Source organism: Parus major, chromosome 3 (assembly GCF_001522545.3).
Source record: "Parus major isolate Abel chromosome 3, Parus_major1.1, whole genome shotgun sequence".
Lineage (NCBI taxonomy): Eukaryota > Metazoa > Chordata > Aves > Passeriformes > Paridae > Parus > Parus major.
The window spans coordinates 53,375,264-53,389,630 of record NC_031770.1 but is presented as its reverse complement, the minus strand read 5'-3'; the positions used below and the strand labels follow the sequence as shown (position 1 = coordinate 53,389,630).

The following is a 14,367-nucleotide window of genomic DNA, read 5'->3' as shown; positions in this document are numbered from 1 at the left end:
CCTGTTACTTTCAAGAAAGTGTTTACAGACATTGTGATCAATTTATGCAAATAAAAATCCAACTCCAGTCTGTTGTCTGTTAGGCCTGAAGCTGTTGAAGTTAGCATGTATAACTACCCCTTACACATAGCTGTCTTTGTAGTAACATGGATTTGTTAAGTGATACTACTGGGAAAGAAGTACTTTATCTTGCAAAGTGGTACTACTTTTCATGTATAAAATGTAGCAGGCTTGTTTATATTTCTGTTTTATAATCTTCCAAAGGACTGTCAGTAAAAGAATTTGTTTGCCTCTTGAGTTGTCTCAACAACTGAACAGCACCTTCAGTTTCAAGTTCCCTCATTGTAGTTAAACATTTTCGCAGTATATATGTTCTTTTACTGTCTTCATCTCTTAATGGTTTTCTGCTGATAGCAGGCTTTTCCATTTGAAGGAGGAATTCTGAAGGTCAGCTTTCTTTTCCTGAGAAACCAGCAAGTGCACCTCTTCAGGCATCTGCTGCTGATGGGGGTTTGATGATACCTGGCCGGATAGTCAGAGGAGATAGGTCAGCGCACGTTGCAAACCTGTTTGGCAGGAATGTTCACGACCCCCTGTATCCTGCTGGTTTTTAATTTTTATTCCTGTGTTTTTTATATCATTCTGAGCCTGGCAGACATATTGCAGCTTTTGTGCTTGAAAGATACGCAATGCTGAAAGGCCTGAGTCTTGATTTTTTTCACACACTAAAATGAAGTTAGCATACAATGTCATAAAGAAACTCTGGCAATAAAAGCCTCCTTTCTGCTAAATTAGAAAGAGAGAAAACTTAATCTCCTAGGAAGAGGGAAGTCCTGTTTTGCTGCTTTAATTTTAAGTGGTCAGTTACTTATATGCAATCAGTTTGTAGATTTAGTGAGTAGTGCCCCATGTCCGTAACAAAAATCTTCACCAAGTATTTTAGTGCAAAAAGCGAGGGTGCTTCAGTATTTATAAGTGAATAATCCTTAAAGGAAACATTTTTCAGCTCAGCTACAAAAACTATGTAAAATCTATAATGGATTTAGTATGCTATGCTTAGAGAAAGGTCTTTTTAGTGAGTTTAGAAACACAGTAAGATACACATGTCCAAATGTATTTCTTAAAGTTCTCAGATAAGTGGTTTGGCTTTGATCTGCAAAGTATTGTTGTTGTTATGATGGTGATATTATTTAAAGTTTCTGAGTTCTGATTTCTCCCAGTATTTAAATTACAGAAGGTTAATTAAAGCAGTTCTTTATTTTGCAATTGCTTTGGAATATTAACCTCACAAAGCCTGCATTAAATCAGTGAAGTGACAGAATTGCATTTGCTTTATAAAATAACTCTACAAGAGCAAAGAAGAACCATTTATAGTTCAGTGCCATTAATTGCTTGGCATTTAGATATTAGCATAGGAGTCAATTAATTAACTTGATAGTAAAACTACTGGAATGCAGACTGATAAAAACTATTTTGTTGTACGAGATTAGTGATCATGACTATTGTTGCTCCCCTTACCACTCTGCTTAATACTTAAGGAGGGTTTTCTTTTATTGTTATTCTGAGAGCTAAATTAATATCCCAGAAATAATTTTATCCATACCTTTGAAATTTAGCGGCAAGTTAAATGGAATAGAGTGTTTATCAAAAGATACCTGATCATGTAATTGTTATTTATTTTATGATCCACTAATCTGATGGCTGTTCATTGACAGAAGTTATCTAGGCAAATATTTTATAATATAAAGGCACAAATGCTGTTCTAAGAAAAGTTCAAAAATGCAAATAGAATAACATTCTTAATTAAGTGATCATGTTGTAAAGTATAAAAACTACTAATAAATCTAAGTGGTTAGGGTTTTTTTTACTGTTTGTTTTGGTTGGTTGGTTTGCTTTTTTAATTCTGTATGAGCAGTATATATTCCAAATTTCAGTGGTCTTGTAAATTGCACCTCATGGCTAGTTGCAATATAGTAGTATTCTCTTATGGCCTTTAAATTAATACACATTATTTTCCTCAGAGATAGGGAAAATAAGTTTGTTCATATTCCTGGCATAAAATCTATCACTGCATTTTTTTGGCTGCATGCATTTTCTTTAATAATTGAAGCTGTTCATTATACATATATTTAGTTTTATTTTCTGTATTTTGCGTTGGGATTTTGTTGTTGAGACAATCTATTATCTGAATATTGACCAGTATATATTTCATGTGCATTCATTATCCTTTCCAGTATTTCCCTTTTGCTGGCACCTTCTCCTACTGTAGTAGGATTTCAAATAGATTTTGGAGCATGCAGCTTAATTGCTACAGGGTCTTTTGTTGTTGCAATCAGATATGCACAACAAAGAATGAAATAGACAGTCAAAATAAATAAGATACCACTTAAAAAAACAAGTTTACCTTTACATGTTGACAAAACTACTTGGTGTTTATGTTGTGGAAGATGGAGAACAACTGTTGGTCTTGGTGAGCTGTCCCTCCATAAATCAAGCTCTGGAAGAACACAGCCTCTGTCTTGTGTCTTCCTCATATTTATCCCTGACTGCCAAGAAGCTATCTTCCACACGCATGTTTTTAGGTAGCAAGCAAAATAACCAGCTATAACCAGCCTGGAATTTGGGTCTCTGCCTACAGAATTCATGAAGATTGGTCTCCTTTACCATCACAAAGAAGAGAGGATTATTGTTGCTTTATTACCTGGTAATGCTTTACCAACTTTGAATGAATGCTCTTGTTTTTTCATTGCTGTATTAAAGAGTAGTCAGTGGTCTGGTCTCCGAGTTTTAAGTTTTCACTGCTTCTTTCATTTGTCCACCATCCTCTTAACTTCCTCCTGCCACTCCCAGCACCAGCCCAGCTGGGAATATTTTCTTTTGAGAAATTGTGGTTGTGGTGGTGAAGACTTTTCTATCTCAAAAGAATAAAGAAATCATTTACTGCTGTTGGTTGAAACTATTGTATTGTGCAGTCCATTGAATTGCTTCTACTGGTGGGCACTTCCTTTTGGAAATTACTGTTCTTTTCCCTCTTCTTGGTCTAAGGTATTGTTCCATATGGTGGGCTGGATTTAAAGATTTTTGCACAGATATTCTGTGCCTTCACAATGCAGAGAAAGGGAGGATGGTAATGCAGCTAGTTTTCTACTTCCAGCAGCCAGCCCCAAATGTAACCCACTAAACACTTTCACATACTGAAAAACAAAGATAACCAAAATGATCAAGACCGGTTGAGAATATCTTCTTTACAAAGTTTATTACAGACTTTTTTTGCATCTGAGCTTCAGTTCCTTCTCCTATGATTGTATTGTTGGTAAAATAGTAAGTGAATCTCCTTTCGGTTTTTATTTAAGGGCTCTTTGTGGTGGAGTATTAGAGAGCAAGTTAGCAGGTGTCACTGGACTGTGATATAAATTGTCTGTAATACAATAAGACTTTATATATGAGGGACAAGGGCTAGGAAGCAAACCTCTCCATTCCGTTTTTCTTAAAATGTAACCTCAGTGGTGTTTTGCAGCCCTTCCTCACCGATTTGTAGGTTTTCATGAGCCTTTAGATGAAGCCCTGGCTTTTACCTCAAAGCACAGACACAGAGGTGCCCCTAAGAAAACAGTCAAGTAATGTTTCCCAGTCTTGAGTGAGGAAGTCTCATCCTTGGGTACCTAGCTCGATTAGCCTAGAGGTAGCAGCTGCTCTCGGTGCAGCTTTTCTCTTTATTCTGTAAGCTGGCTTCAGGCTTTCAGCTCTGCTGTAAGCTGCGGGCAGTGCTCTGACCTCATTTCTGCCAGCAAGCCGTATGCTTGGGAGAGCTTCCTCGGTGGCAGCAGGCAGTCTGGGACAGGCTGCTGCCCTGTGGGGCACAGAGCCCCCCAGCTCTCTGCTTCTGCAGCAGCCGAGTTGAAAGAAGTGGCAGGTTTTAAATGCTGCCCTTCTCCCACCTTTTGCCGTGTTTAGCTGTTTCTTTGGGGTGCAGAGCTGTTTCTCAGCCCAGCTTCACGTCTCGGGTCTGCTGAAGCGATGCATTCCTCCTGGAGTTGTAGGAAGGACTAGTGTGGCAGGGCAGGATGCTGGATGGCACAAAATCTGTAAGTCATCACATTAACATAGTAGTCTGTCCCAAGTGACTATAAAGAATAGGACATGCAAAACCAGCCAGGGCTCTTTCCTAAAAAACTTTTTTGTTCTGTTTTGTTTTAAATATAGCTTTGTCAGTGAAAAAATGGCAGGGAGAGGAAGGAGGGGGTGTAGAAAATGAAAGCGTGGTTGAACTGTCAAGCTTTGTGGGTTTTTTAGGAAAAGTCCAAAAAGCTCTATAAACATGGGAAAATGCATGGAAATAAAATTATTATTTTACCCTTCATTTCCAAGTTATATTTCTCAGATTACATATTTGGACTCGCTCTCATGTCTTTATTTACACTGGAACTTTAGATCTGTAGAACAAAATCCTTCCTTTTTTGCCTGTAAATGAAGAGCTGACAGCTGTTTATCAGGTTGTGCAGTGTGCAACAGTCACATTTTAATACAAACATCAAACTGGCCTATTTTTCTTGTGGCATGTTACAAGTATGAGAGAGGAAAACGAGAAGAAATGTCTTGTTTCTGATTAAATCCACTATTGATATGCTCTGTGATCCATGGAATGCAATAGTGGCGAAAGAGAAAAGCAAGATAAGGCTTTCTGAGAATGATTTCATCTTGGAGCTCTTCCTGCATCACTTGCTTAATGTGGCTCCTGGAGGCCATATAGCAAGACACATGTGAAAATGGACTAGAGCGCTTAGGAAGAGAGACCCTTCTGTCTTGTTAGTTGGCTGAGATTATCTAATATGTGACTAGAAGCTGTGTTGTCCAAACAAAAAATCTTCCTGTAAGATGTAGGGAGGATTTTTTGACCCTGTCTGTGCTTAAAATGTTTTCAGTGTATTCTGCAGCAAAAAGCCTTTGATAGGTAGTCTGACTTGTTAATAACTTCCCAAGAATTCTGATGAACTGACCCTCAATAATACATTTGCTTAGCTAAGTTAAGTATCTTTTGCCTCAACTGCTGCATAGTGTATTTTTTTCTTCCCTCTACATTGTCTTATGACTTAACTTAGATGTCATTTCATGATAACTGGGATTGCGAAGGGAGAAAATTATGTTACCATTGTTATTTTTTTTTTGATCAGCTTAAAGGATGTCTAGGAAACTGTTAGTTTCAGAAAGAAACTGCAGGTATCTTGGGATGGACAGCATTAGTAACACTGAAGAAGATGATGAGGTATCTTATGGGCAATGCCTGGTCTGTACTTGATACATGCAAACTGGCAGGTTTTCCAAATGTCTCCGTGTACATGGTAGAATTTTTCTCTTACAGATTAGTTAGGATTTCTGGATTAATCCCTCCTCTTCAAAAAGGAAAAGGTTATCTTGCTTTGGCAATTTTCTGAAGTTGTTGATTCCCTTTAGTACCTGTAAAGATGTTGAAGACCAAAGTTAACTTGGTGAGGCAGAGTATCATCTTTGTTTCTGAGGGCATGTTTCTACCCTGGCTTGACTGTGGGCAAACAATAACGACCTGAAAGAGCAGCAGTTGCTGCTTGTCAGTGCCACTGAAGTAGCAGTCAGCAAAATAGCATCAGCATGTTGAGGGAGATGCCAGCCTGCTGGTTGTCATTCTTCAGGACTGCTGCTTTCCTTTTCTCCGTTCACATTTCTGTGGTGGTGGTAGAGGGTTGGCTTGAAATGATTTACGAATTCTGGTTGTGAACAGGGTTTATTCAGTTCATCACATAAACACAGACTTGCCTGTTTAAGAGGATTACCAGACTGCATTGGTAATCCACCTCCGGTGGTTAGCACGCTCTTCTTTTTTGTTGGTGTAATAGGTGCTGGGACTGACAAAACAATTTTTTTTCCTGCAATCACCTGTTCCTCCTGTGCAACAAGAGACTTGCTTGCTGGTTTGTGCACAGTCCTCTCCAGCTGCAAGGTACCAGTTTTCTTCAAGGCTTTACAGGCTTCTGTTTCATCTTTTCCTTCCCCATTTCTGATTCATAAAATTCAAGATACATATGTATGTATTTCTTCTTGACCCAAGAACTTCTGCAAGAGTCCATCTACGTCCTGCAGGACTTGTGCAGACCATCTGGCCAGGATTCAATCAAACATCTCTGCTCTTTTGTCCTTAGTGGATCGTTCCCCACAGGGCTGCTTGCGTGAGACTCGACAGGGCCTGTGCCCTTGGGCGTAACATTTTTTCTGAGTGCAGCCTTCCCTACAATATTCCTCTAACATGTTGGCTGGCCTTTGTTGTCAGTTTTGTGCTACCAGAGAATATACAGCTTGGGAGGTGACATGTTAGGTATTCGGGCTGGGCTAGAAGTTGGCTGTTGAGGCATATGTCACCATTCTGATAAGTAATACTTTCTTTATTGTAGTCTGTTAGCGCAGAAGGTGGAAACAGGGGAGGTGTGTGATACATGTGATACATATTTATCTACACAGAATTAACAGATGCTTGATTGAGTGGTAACAAGGTATGTCCTAGCATGGCTCCTAACATATCACTTGGCTTCTTTCTGTTCAGCAGCATTCCTTCAGAGATGAGTAAAATACTCTTGTATTGTAGGGCTGTCTACTTCTCTTGGCTGCTCTACTGGGTTTTGATTTCTATTCTCAAGTGGTCTGAGGGGAAAAAAAAATAAAAAATTAACATTTGTTTTCAGTTTTGCTGTTGTCACATTGCTATAGAATTTACTGCTCTCACACTTGAAGTCTTCTTAAGATTACCCACTGAATCAAGAACATGGGCTCAAATAGTTTTTAATGAGTTTTTTCAGATTGAATTCTAGCATATTATTTTCAATAAACTATCTTCTTTCTGTTTAACCATCATGGTACTTATCTTCCTGGGTGGTCATGTTATCCCTCTAAAACTCACTGCAGAAGAAGTGAATGAATCCTGAATGATATTTCTCACCCAGCCCTCCTTTAAATGTGGTTTTCCCCTCAAACATGAATATTTTCACTATGCTTTCGTTTTCCATTAAAAATAATTTAAACTATTTAATAATTAGATCTAATCTCCTTTGGCAAAACTTAAAACAAATGTGCATTTCATCTACATGGTTTCAATCATTTTTGGCGCTGTATTCATTCAGATTTGCCGAGAACACATCCATGCGGACAGGCGTGCTTGTCTCAGGCTGGGTCCAGCAAGAGAATGGAAGCATGGCACTAATTACCACTGCACAGGAAAAAGGGAAAAAGCTGTCTGGCAGTGGCCTGCTCCAAAGTGTTTGCAGTGTAATTGAGTCCTGCAAGTGTGGAGCCAGGCTCATGGCTGGCTGCTGCCAGAGAAGGGAAGTTTCCTTCCTCTCCTGCTCACCCAGCCCTTCCCAAGGCCAGCTCTACTCAGTAAGCCATGATGAAGCTGAGGTAGAAGGGGTTTTAAGTTGCACCATCTAACAAAGTGGTCTAATAAAGACCACTAACACAAACTAAGGGATGTGTGTCCAGCTGCAAGAATTGTGGGAGGCAGGAACAAAAGAGCCTTTGACATTATTGCAGGCCAGTATGGAGGCTCACTCTGTTGCTTTAAACCTCTGTGGTAGTGAAATCCCACACCAGAATCAGAGACTTTGAAAGTCTATAAGATGAACACAGTAACAGAGAACAAGAGGGATGAAAATATCCCATTTCCTCCCTTACTGGTTAGACTACAGAAATCTTGAGTTCCATATACCTCAACTTGCAGAAAAAGCTGAAAGTGTACATAAGTAGGAGGTGAATAGCTAGTCCAGGCTCTGTGGATGATAAGCAATTGGTTGCTGTTAATATTGCTGCTTCCCAAATATAATAATTGTTTATGGATCAATTTCTGAACAGCTTACCCAATATCTATCTCGGCTTTAGGCTCTGTATAATCCTTTTTTTTTTGGTCTACCTGTTTTAATCATAAATGTGTTTTCAAAAGTCTAAAAAAGTCTAAACCTCAGCTATTTTGAGTATATGTTTATGACTTGCTGATTATTTGTCCCTGTGCTTTTCTAAAATCTGATGGGGGAAACCCTGACTTTAGTTATTTTACAACTTTGTTGACAGTTTGTACTGTAACAGCTATGATATGATTGGGTTTGTGCCAAGCTGGGAAGTTCTGAGTGGAAACTTGTAGCCTTCTGTTTATAAAAGCCTGGGTTTCTGTCTTACACACATGCTCATCTATGGGAGGAAGGATTTTTTGTGATTCATAAAAAATCATAAGCTTTATTTTGAAAGCTGATGTCAATGATGGATGAAATACTGGGAGTCCAAAAAAGTCAGGAATCCCAGGAGAAGACTGAGCCCCAGTATCAATGGGGAATTCCTCAGCCATGACTGTAGCACAACACGTGGTAACATGTTCCTCTTACCCTTATGTTCCCTCTGTTCAGTCCCCGATAAATCCATTCCTAGATGCTAGGAAGAAAAATGACCTTTCAAAGCTGCGAGAATTGCCAATTCCATGCATTTCCTCTGTGACAGACAATTTACTCTAATACTTCTGTCCTTATTTCTTATTTATCTCTCAAAATCTGTTGTAGCTATTCTGTAATATGCTGTATGTTAACAAAATTTCCAAATGCAGAAGTGAAGAAAGGCAGTAGGGATTTTCTCTCTTCTGTTTTCAGTGAAAATGATACTAAGTACTACTCTGGTTATGAAGCCAACCTCTTAGTGAAATATGCTATTATTTAATCATTATGTTTAGGATATAAATGGACTGTTTTTATTGGACAATACATGTGTATAAACAGATAAAATTATACACACAGTCCCATGCATATTTCATCTGGGAGATTCCCATGCCTGCAGTTTACTGAGAGCAAACTGATCCTTTACTTCTCAAGAGCTGCTTTCCAAGTTTCTAGTGATCCAAGTATCTATATAGCTTAACAGAGAATAAGAAAGAGTTTGTGATCTCAGTCCCATTTGGAGTGCACAGGTGCCTGCATCCTTAACAATCACAAATGTCTGTGTGTTTCCAAACCTCACTTAGAGCTGAGCAAATGGATTTGATTTTTTACAGACAGAAAGGAAAGCTTTATGAAAACGGTGCATCTAAAAAGACAAAGAGTGTTGTGTCTGGGGTTTTAATGTACTCTTTAGTGTGTGGAAAGACATTTCATACATTGTCTTCAAATACCCAGGTAAAAGTAAATTCCATTCAACCAGCAGTATTTCTCATGAGAAAGAATGCTGTCTCTTCTCTCTCCTGCTTTGGTCTCCCTGGAAATTTCAGTAGGAAGCAAGGTTAAAGTCTTGCAAACATGTGGGAAAACCCATGCTTGGTACTTTCTAAGGAAGTAATGGCTCTTGATTTTTCAATATATAAAACATGTTTTGCTTCCCAGCAAAATCCTGTAGCGTCTGTTTGGAAAAAGGAACAATTGTGTTTCTACAGTGACGTCTCCTAAACTGAATATTCAATTTATCCTTTTTCACCACTCTTGGTATAACTGTGTGGTTTTTGTTGTTGTTGTTTTGACAAGTGGTTTTTATTTGGTGTAATTTTTTAAGAATTAGGAAGAAGAGCATTGAACGCTGAATTGGAAGTTGAAATCTGGGGTTGCTGGGTTTATTGCGAGTGCCTGTGTAGTGACAGCCCCAGCATGCGTGAGCGTGGTGTGTGTGTGCATGTGTGTGTGTATGTGTGTGTGTGCTTGTGTGTTTTTAAATAAAAAGGAAAGCAGAGGTTTGCTCATTTGTTTGCCTATTGTGAAGCTGTCCTGCACCTTTCTACTCCTTTGTACTGGGGTGAAGGCTGCTGAATGGAGGCCTTGTGCCATTTGTTGATTTTAAACCTCACTGTTAATCCACAGGAACCTGCTGGTGTGCGCAGCAGGAGAGCTGTGTGACAAGTGGAAATCTGGGCGGGAGGGAGTGCGGGGGGTCACAGGGGATAATAATCATTCAGCCATCAGCCTTTGTCACCCTTAAGCCTAATTGTTACCCTCTGCTGGTAACCACATTGAAGTGCTGGCCTTTTAAGTGTTTCTTGATTTTACTTGGCACAGGCTTAGGGATAGGGTCATTTATTGCTGGGTTTATATCGTATCAAGTTTGCTGGGGTTTGTTTAATTAGCCCCATTGAATTTTCTACATCCCTTAAAATAATCTGTGAGAGTCCGAATGGGTGGAAGGGGCTGAATGGAAATGGTACAGTTGTTAACAAATTTCTCTCTGTCAGAAGCTGGGCTAAAACTGGAGACAGAAAGCTTTCCTGCTCTGCCAGCCAGCTGCCTTCTGGAGGCTGTGCATGAGCCGCAGCTGTGGCTGTGGGCACTGGGCTGCCTGAGCAGCCCTGCACAGGCAGCGGCAAGGTGATGCTGGGGTGGGGCAGAGGGCAGCTTGCCCTATCCTTCTGTGCCTTGCAGCTCCTGCCTGCTTCAGATACACTACAAAATCGAAGGCCTGAGGATGGCTGAAGGAAACTGAACTGGTGGTAGACTAGGGAATGGGAGAGGAGAGTTAAATAATTTAAAAACAAAGAAAAAAGTGAGATATCTTTTCTAGCAGGAACTGGTTCTTCAACTTTCCCTGCCAGTTATACGTGCTGAAGTTAGTATTGAGCTTTCTGTTGTTTTCCCTAAAGAAGCTGGTGTAGAAGCTGCTATAGAAGCTAAAATGAAGCCTGAATTTAAGGCTTTGCAATGGGCAAGTATCTCTGCGTGGGAAATGAGCTTGTGCTGCGGGGTGGGGGATGGGGTGCAGGACAGGAGGTTGTTTCATTGCTCCCCCCACCCGTGCATGGTGGGTGTTGTGTTGGGCCATTAACTAGGACTGCTTGGGCTTGTGTAGGGAGGAAAATCCCCAGGTTACTGGTACAGGCTTTGAAGCTACTCTTGATCAAATACACGTGCCCTCTAACCCTTCAGACAGATTGTGGCTGCAGCAGATGCAGCGACTGTGCTGTGTGCTATGACCTCATGGCCAGGGTTTGAAAATTGCGCCAGTAGTACTGATGGTAAATCCAGGGTTGTTACAGGAGTCTGATTACACAGCGTGATTGCAATCCTATTTTCAAGTCCAGTCTTCCACCTGGCTCAGTATTTTATCAAAACACTAGAGAATACGTCTTAGAGTACGATGAATGTTTGCGCTCACGACTTACTCTTTTACAGTAAAATGGGGCTGTTTATTTTAGAGCTTTGGTTTTGTGTGTTTTCCCATGTTCCAGTGGTATGATTCCCTGCTGGTTGTTGGCATGCATCTCAGCTCCCTGGTTTACTTTACAAACAGCACATGTCATAGTGGGCTTGATACTTGTATCAGAAAGGTTTAACTAGAAAAAACTTCAGATCAAAAAGCCGTCAGCACTCAGCTGTTGTTTTTTTCACCCTTCTGTGATGCATATTTAATTATAATTACTGAGTCAGGTTAATAATTCTTTTACAACTCTTGTTGCAGGACATGTCTCAGGAAGGCTATGGAACCAGATCTCAACCCCCTATGGCCCCAGGAAAGCCTAACCATGAAGACTTGAATCTAATCCAGCAAGAAAGACCATCAAGCTTACCAGTAAGAAAATAATGTTTGCTTCAGTATTTAAAAATTGAAAGCACTTTACATACTGCTTCACTGCATCTGGGATGAGCAGATGAGAAGTAGTAAAAGAAGAAATACTAAATAAGGTTGATGAAAAATTGTTTTTTAAAATATGGGAACATATAGCTTGTATATGAGTGGACTTGGCTTAAGCTTGTTCTGGTTCAGAACGGCACTATTTACGCACATGCATGTTCTGTGCTTCTGCACATGTATATTTGCATAGAGGAAATTGATTTTTTAAACTTCAGAAATTCCATACTTGCAGAAACCAATCTGGTGAGGAAGAAACTTTTTTTCTGTGTCCTTTTTCAAATGTTTTCAGTAGATTCTGGTTTAGAATACTGTTACCAAGAGTTGTCTGTTCCCAACCCTGATCATCAGTAATGAGTTTGACATGTTAATTCTGCTACTACCTATTGTACACAACTGTGGAAGCATGAATTACAGCAATACTTAGGTTAGGTTGATTTTTGGTTAGGAGGTTATTTTGGACTAATATTTATTAGCTTTTCTGAGCTCTACGCATTCTGCTGTGGGGGAAACAGCACAAATGAATATACATTGTGAAGGCATTGCAGCTACTTGCATTTTTGAAGGTCTTATAATGGACAAAGTACTTAGCCTTGTTTCTGTGTGCTTCTTGTGGTTTGGGGATTTTCCTGTTTGTTGGTAGAAACCAGCATGAATTTAAACCAGCTAGAGTATATTCAGCTTAAATGATGAAAACTTTATGTGACCTCTGGCTTGGAATAATGTATCAGAAACATGTAGGATATTTCCCACAGTTCACTAGGTATGCATTCATTTTCAGTTGGCAGAGGGATCTCTCTGAAAAGTTTACTATATCAAGACACCACATGTATTTGTGAAATTTGGTAGTATGTTGTATATATTACCTCTGGCACATGGCACAACTGTAAATCCATAAAAACAGGGCAATAAACATCTTCATCGCATTTTAAAGTTACATCTTTGGCACCTAGGAGAGGTGTGCTACAAATACGTGCTACAAATTCTTTACATGGTGTTTGAGACATGCAAGTCTCTGGAAAAGCTATGGAAACTGGTATGAGAAAAGATACTCATTTGCTTTGAACCTAGTATTAATTTGACAGGTTTTCATGAACCCTTTTTTAAACAGACTAATTTGTCTGAACAGTTCTCAAAAATGGAAGCTGGCAGTTACCTTTAAAGTAGTAGCTCCTGTGGACATTGAACTGTTTTGGCAACAACTACCTAATTTAAAAAGCAGGGATACTAAAAAGGACTGGGAAAATCTCCCAGTTTTTCATGAACAGTGTTTATTAGGGTAGAGAGAAGTGAAGTTATTTATCAACTAATGTTCTGCTAATTTTGCCTGTGTTTTTTCTTAAACAATTGTCCTACTTTTAATCCATGCTATGTCCTATCTACAGCATCAAGATATTTAAGCAGAGTATTGGGTATTATCTGTGTCCCTGAGTGTTTGGTATATTTAGTAGCTCATAATTATTCTAGGTATGAGTAAGCTGGTTGTATTAACAGTGAATGTTAACCATTTTGGCCACTGAGCTTAAACTCTAAGTTGGTCCCAAATGCTGTTACTGAGACACCTAATTACTGAAAAGCTTTGATGCATAACCTGAGAGCATTTCATATACTCAAAAAATACTTTTTCATGTGGAGGGGAATTGGAGGATACTGTAATTCCGTATTTTGGTGTTACTGTGGAGTTTTTGTTTGCTTTGTTTTTCAAATTTAAAAACAACTTCAGTTCTTTGTATGTAGCAACAAGGGTTTTTTGATGATCCATACATTAAAAGCTTTAATACAAGTCTATTTGGGGTAATGGTTTGAACATGGTGGTTTTTCCCTGAAGCAGGAGAGCTCTGTATTCTGTTTTGGACTGCTTATGAAAACCCTTGATCACTATTCCTTGTTGAGTATTCCTAGTTAGCTTCATTTTGGTATACTCAATATGGCTTCTTAAGCTTGTTTTTAGGGTAATGTGGTTCTTCAGGGTAGTAGTCAGTAAGTTGTCTCTGTACAGTGAAGCTTGAAATTATAGCAGTGGTGTTAGGCTTTTAATAAAATTTAGTTATGTCTTGTTTCATGGTGTTCTGGTATTTATACAATTTGCCCGTTATCTTTTTATTTCTTAAGGGCATTGTGTAAAATCACAGCAGCTATATAGCAGGCTTATACAAGTGTCGAAAAACAACAAAAGAGATGTAATACTAAATGGTGAATGGTTTTCTCTGATGTGGCTTTAAAAAAAGAATTTCCCTTTGATGGATTTGAAGAGGAGCTGGTCACTTTCTGCAGCACTGAATGCTGGCTTGTGTCACCTTTTGGGGGAGTTTTTTCAGCAGGTTTGTGTCACAGTAAGCACAGCTAAACAGCTCAATAGTTGTTCCGTTTCCTTCACACATTGTATATAAAAGTCCTGGCATGAATGTTCCCATAAAGTTCAAAGCAGACAAATTTGTAATGTGGGTTGGTAACAAATGGCTACAAACAAAATATGGCTTTATTAGCTACTTCTAATGGCCTGTCAGATTCTATACAATGCTTGCTTTCCTTCTCCTAACTGCTCTGATATCTGGAGGGTTTGACCTGTGGGTCTCTGACCATGTGGAGTCACTGAGAGCCCAAATGAAAAGCTGAACAGAATACTGCTCCAAGCACTTTTGTAGGGGTCACAATTAGAAGGAAATCTCAAGCCTTTGAGAAAACATGGGAGTTAGGTACTCTGTGAAGTAAAGGAAGTCATAAACAGAAACTGTTCCCTGTTAGAGTGGAGGGAGGAATAAA

At 39.3% G+C, this 14,367-nt stretch overlaps 1 protein-coding gene across 4 annotated transcripts in view; it reads left to right on the top strand.

The window, feature by feature from the left end:
• The window catches only part of ARID1B (AT-rich interaction domain 1B), a 293,784-nt gene that overhangs the window by 55,739 nt on the left and 223,678 nt on the right, over positions 1-14,367 (top strand). For all 4 annotated transcript variants that reach the window (XM_033512733.1, XM_015621230.2, XM_015621231.3 and 1 more), the window contains exon 3: positions 11,434-11,544. In XM_033512733.1, the coding sequence (XP_033368624.1) occupies positions 11,434-11,544 (111 nt within the window). The remainder of the gene's footprint in view (positions 1-11,433; positions 11,545-14,367) is intronic.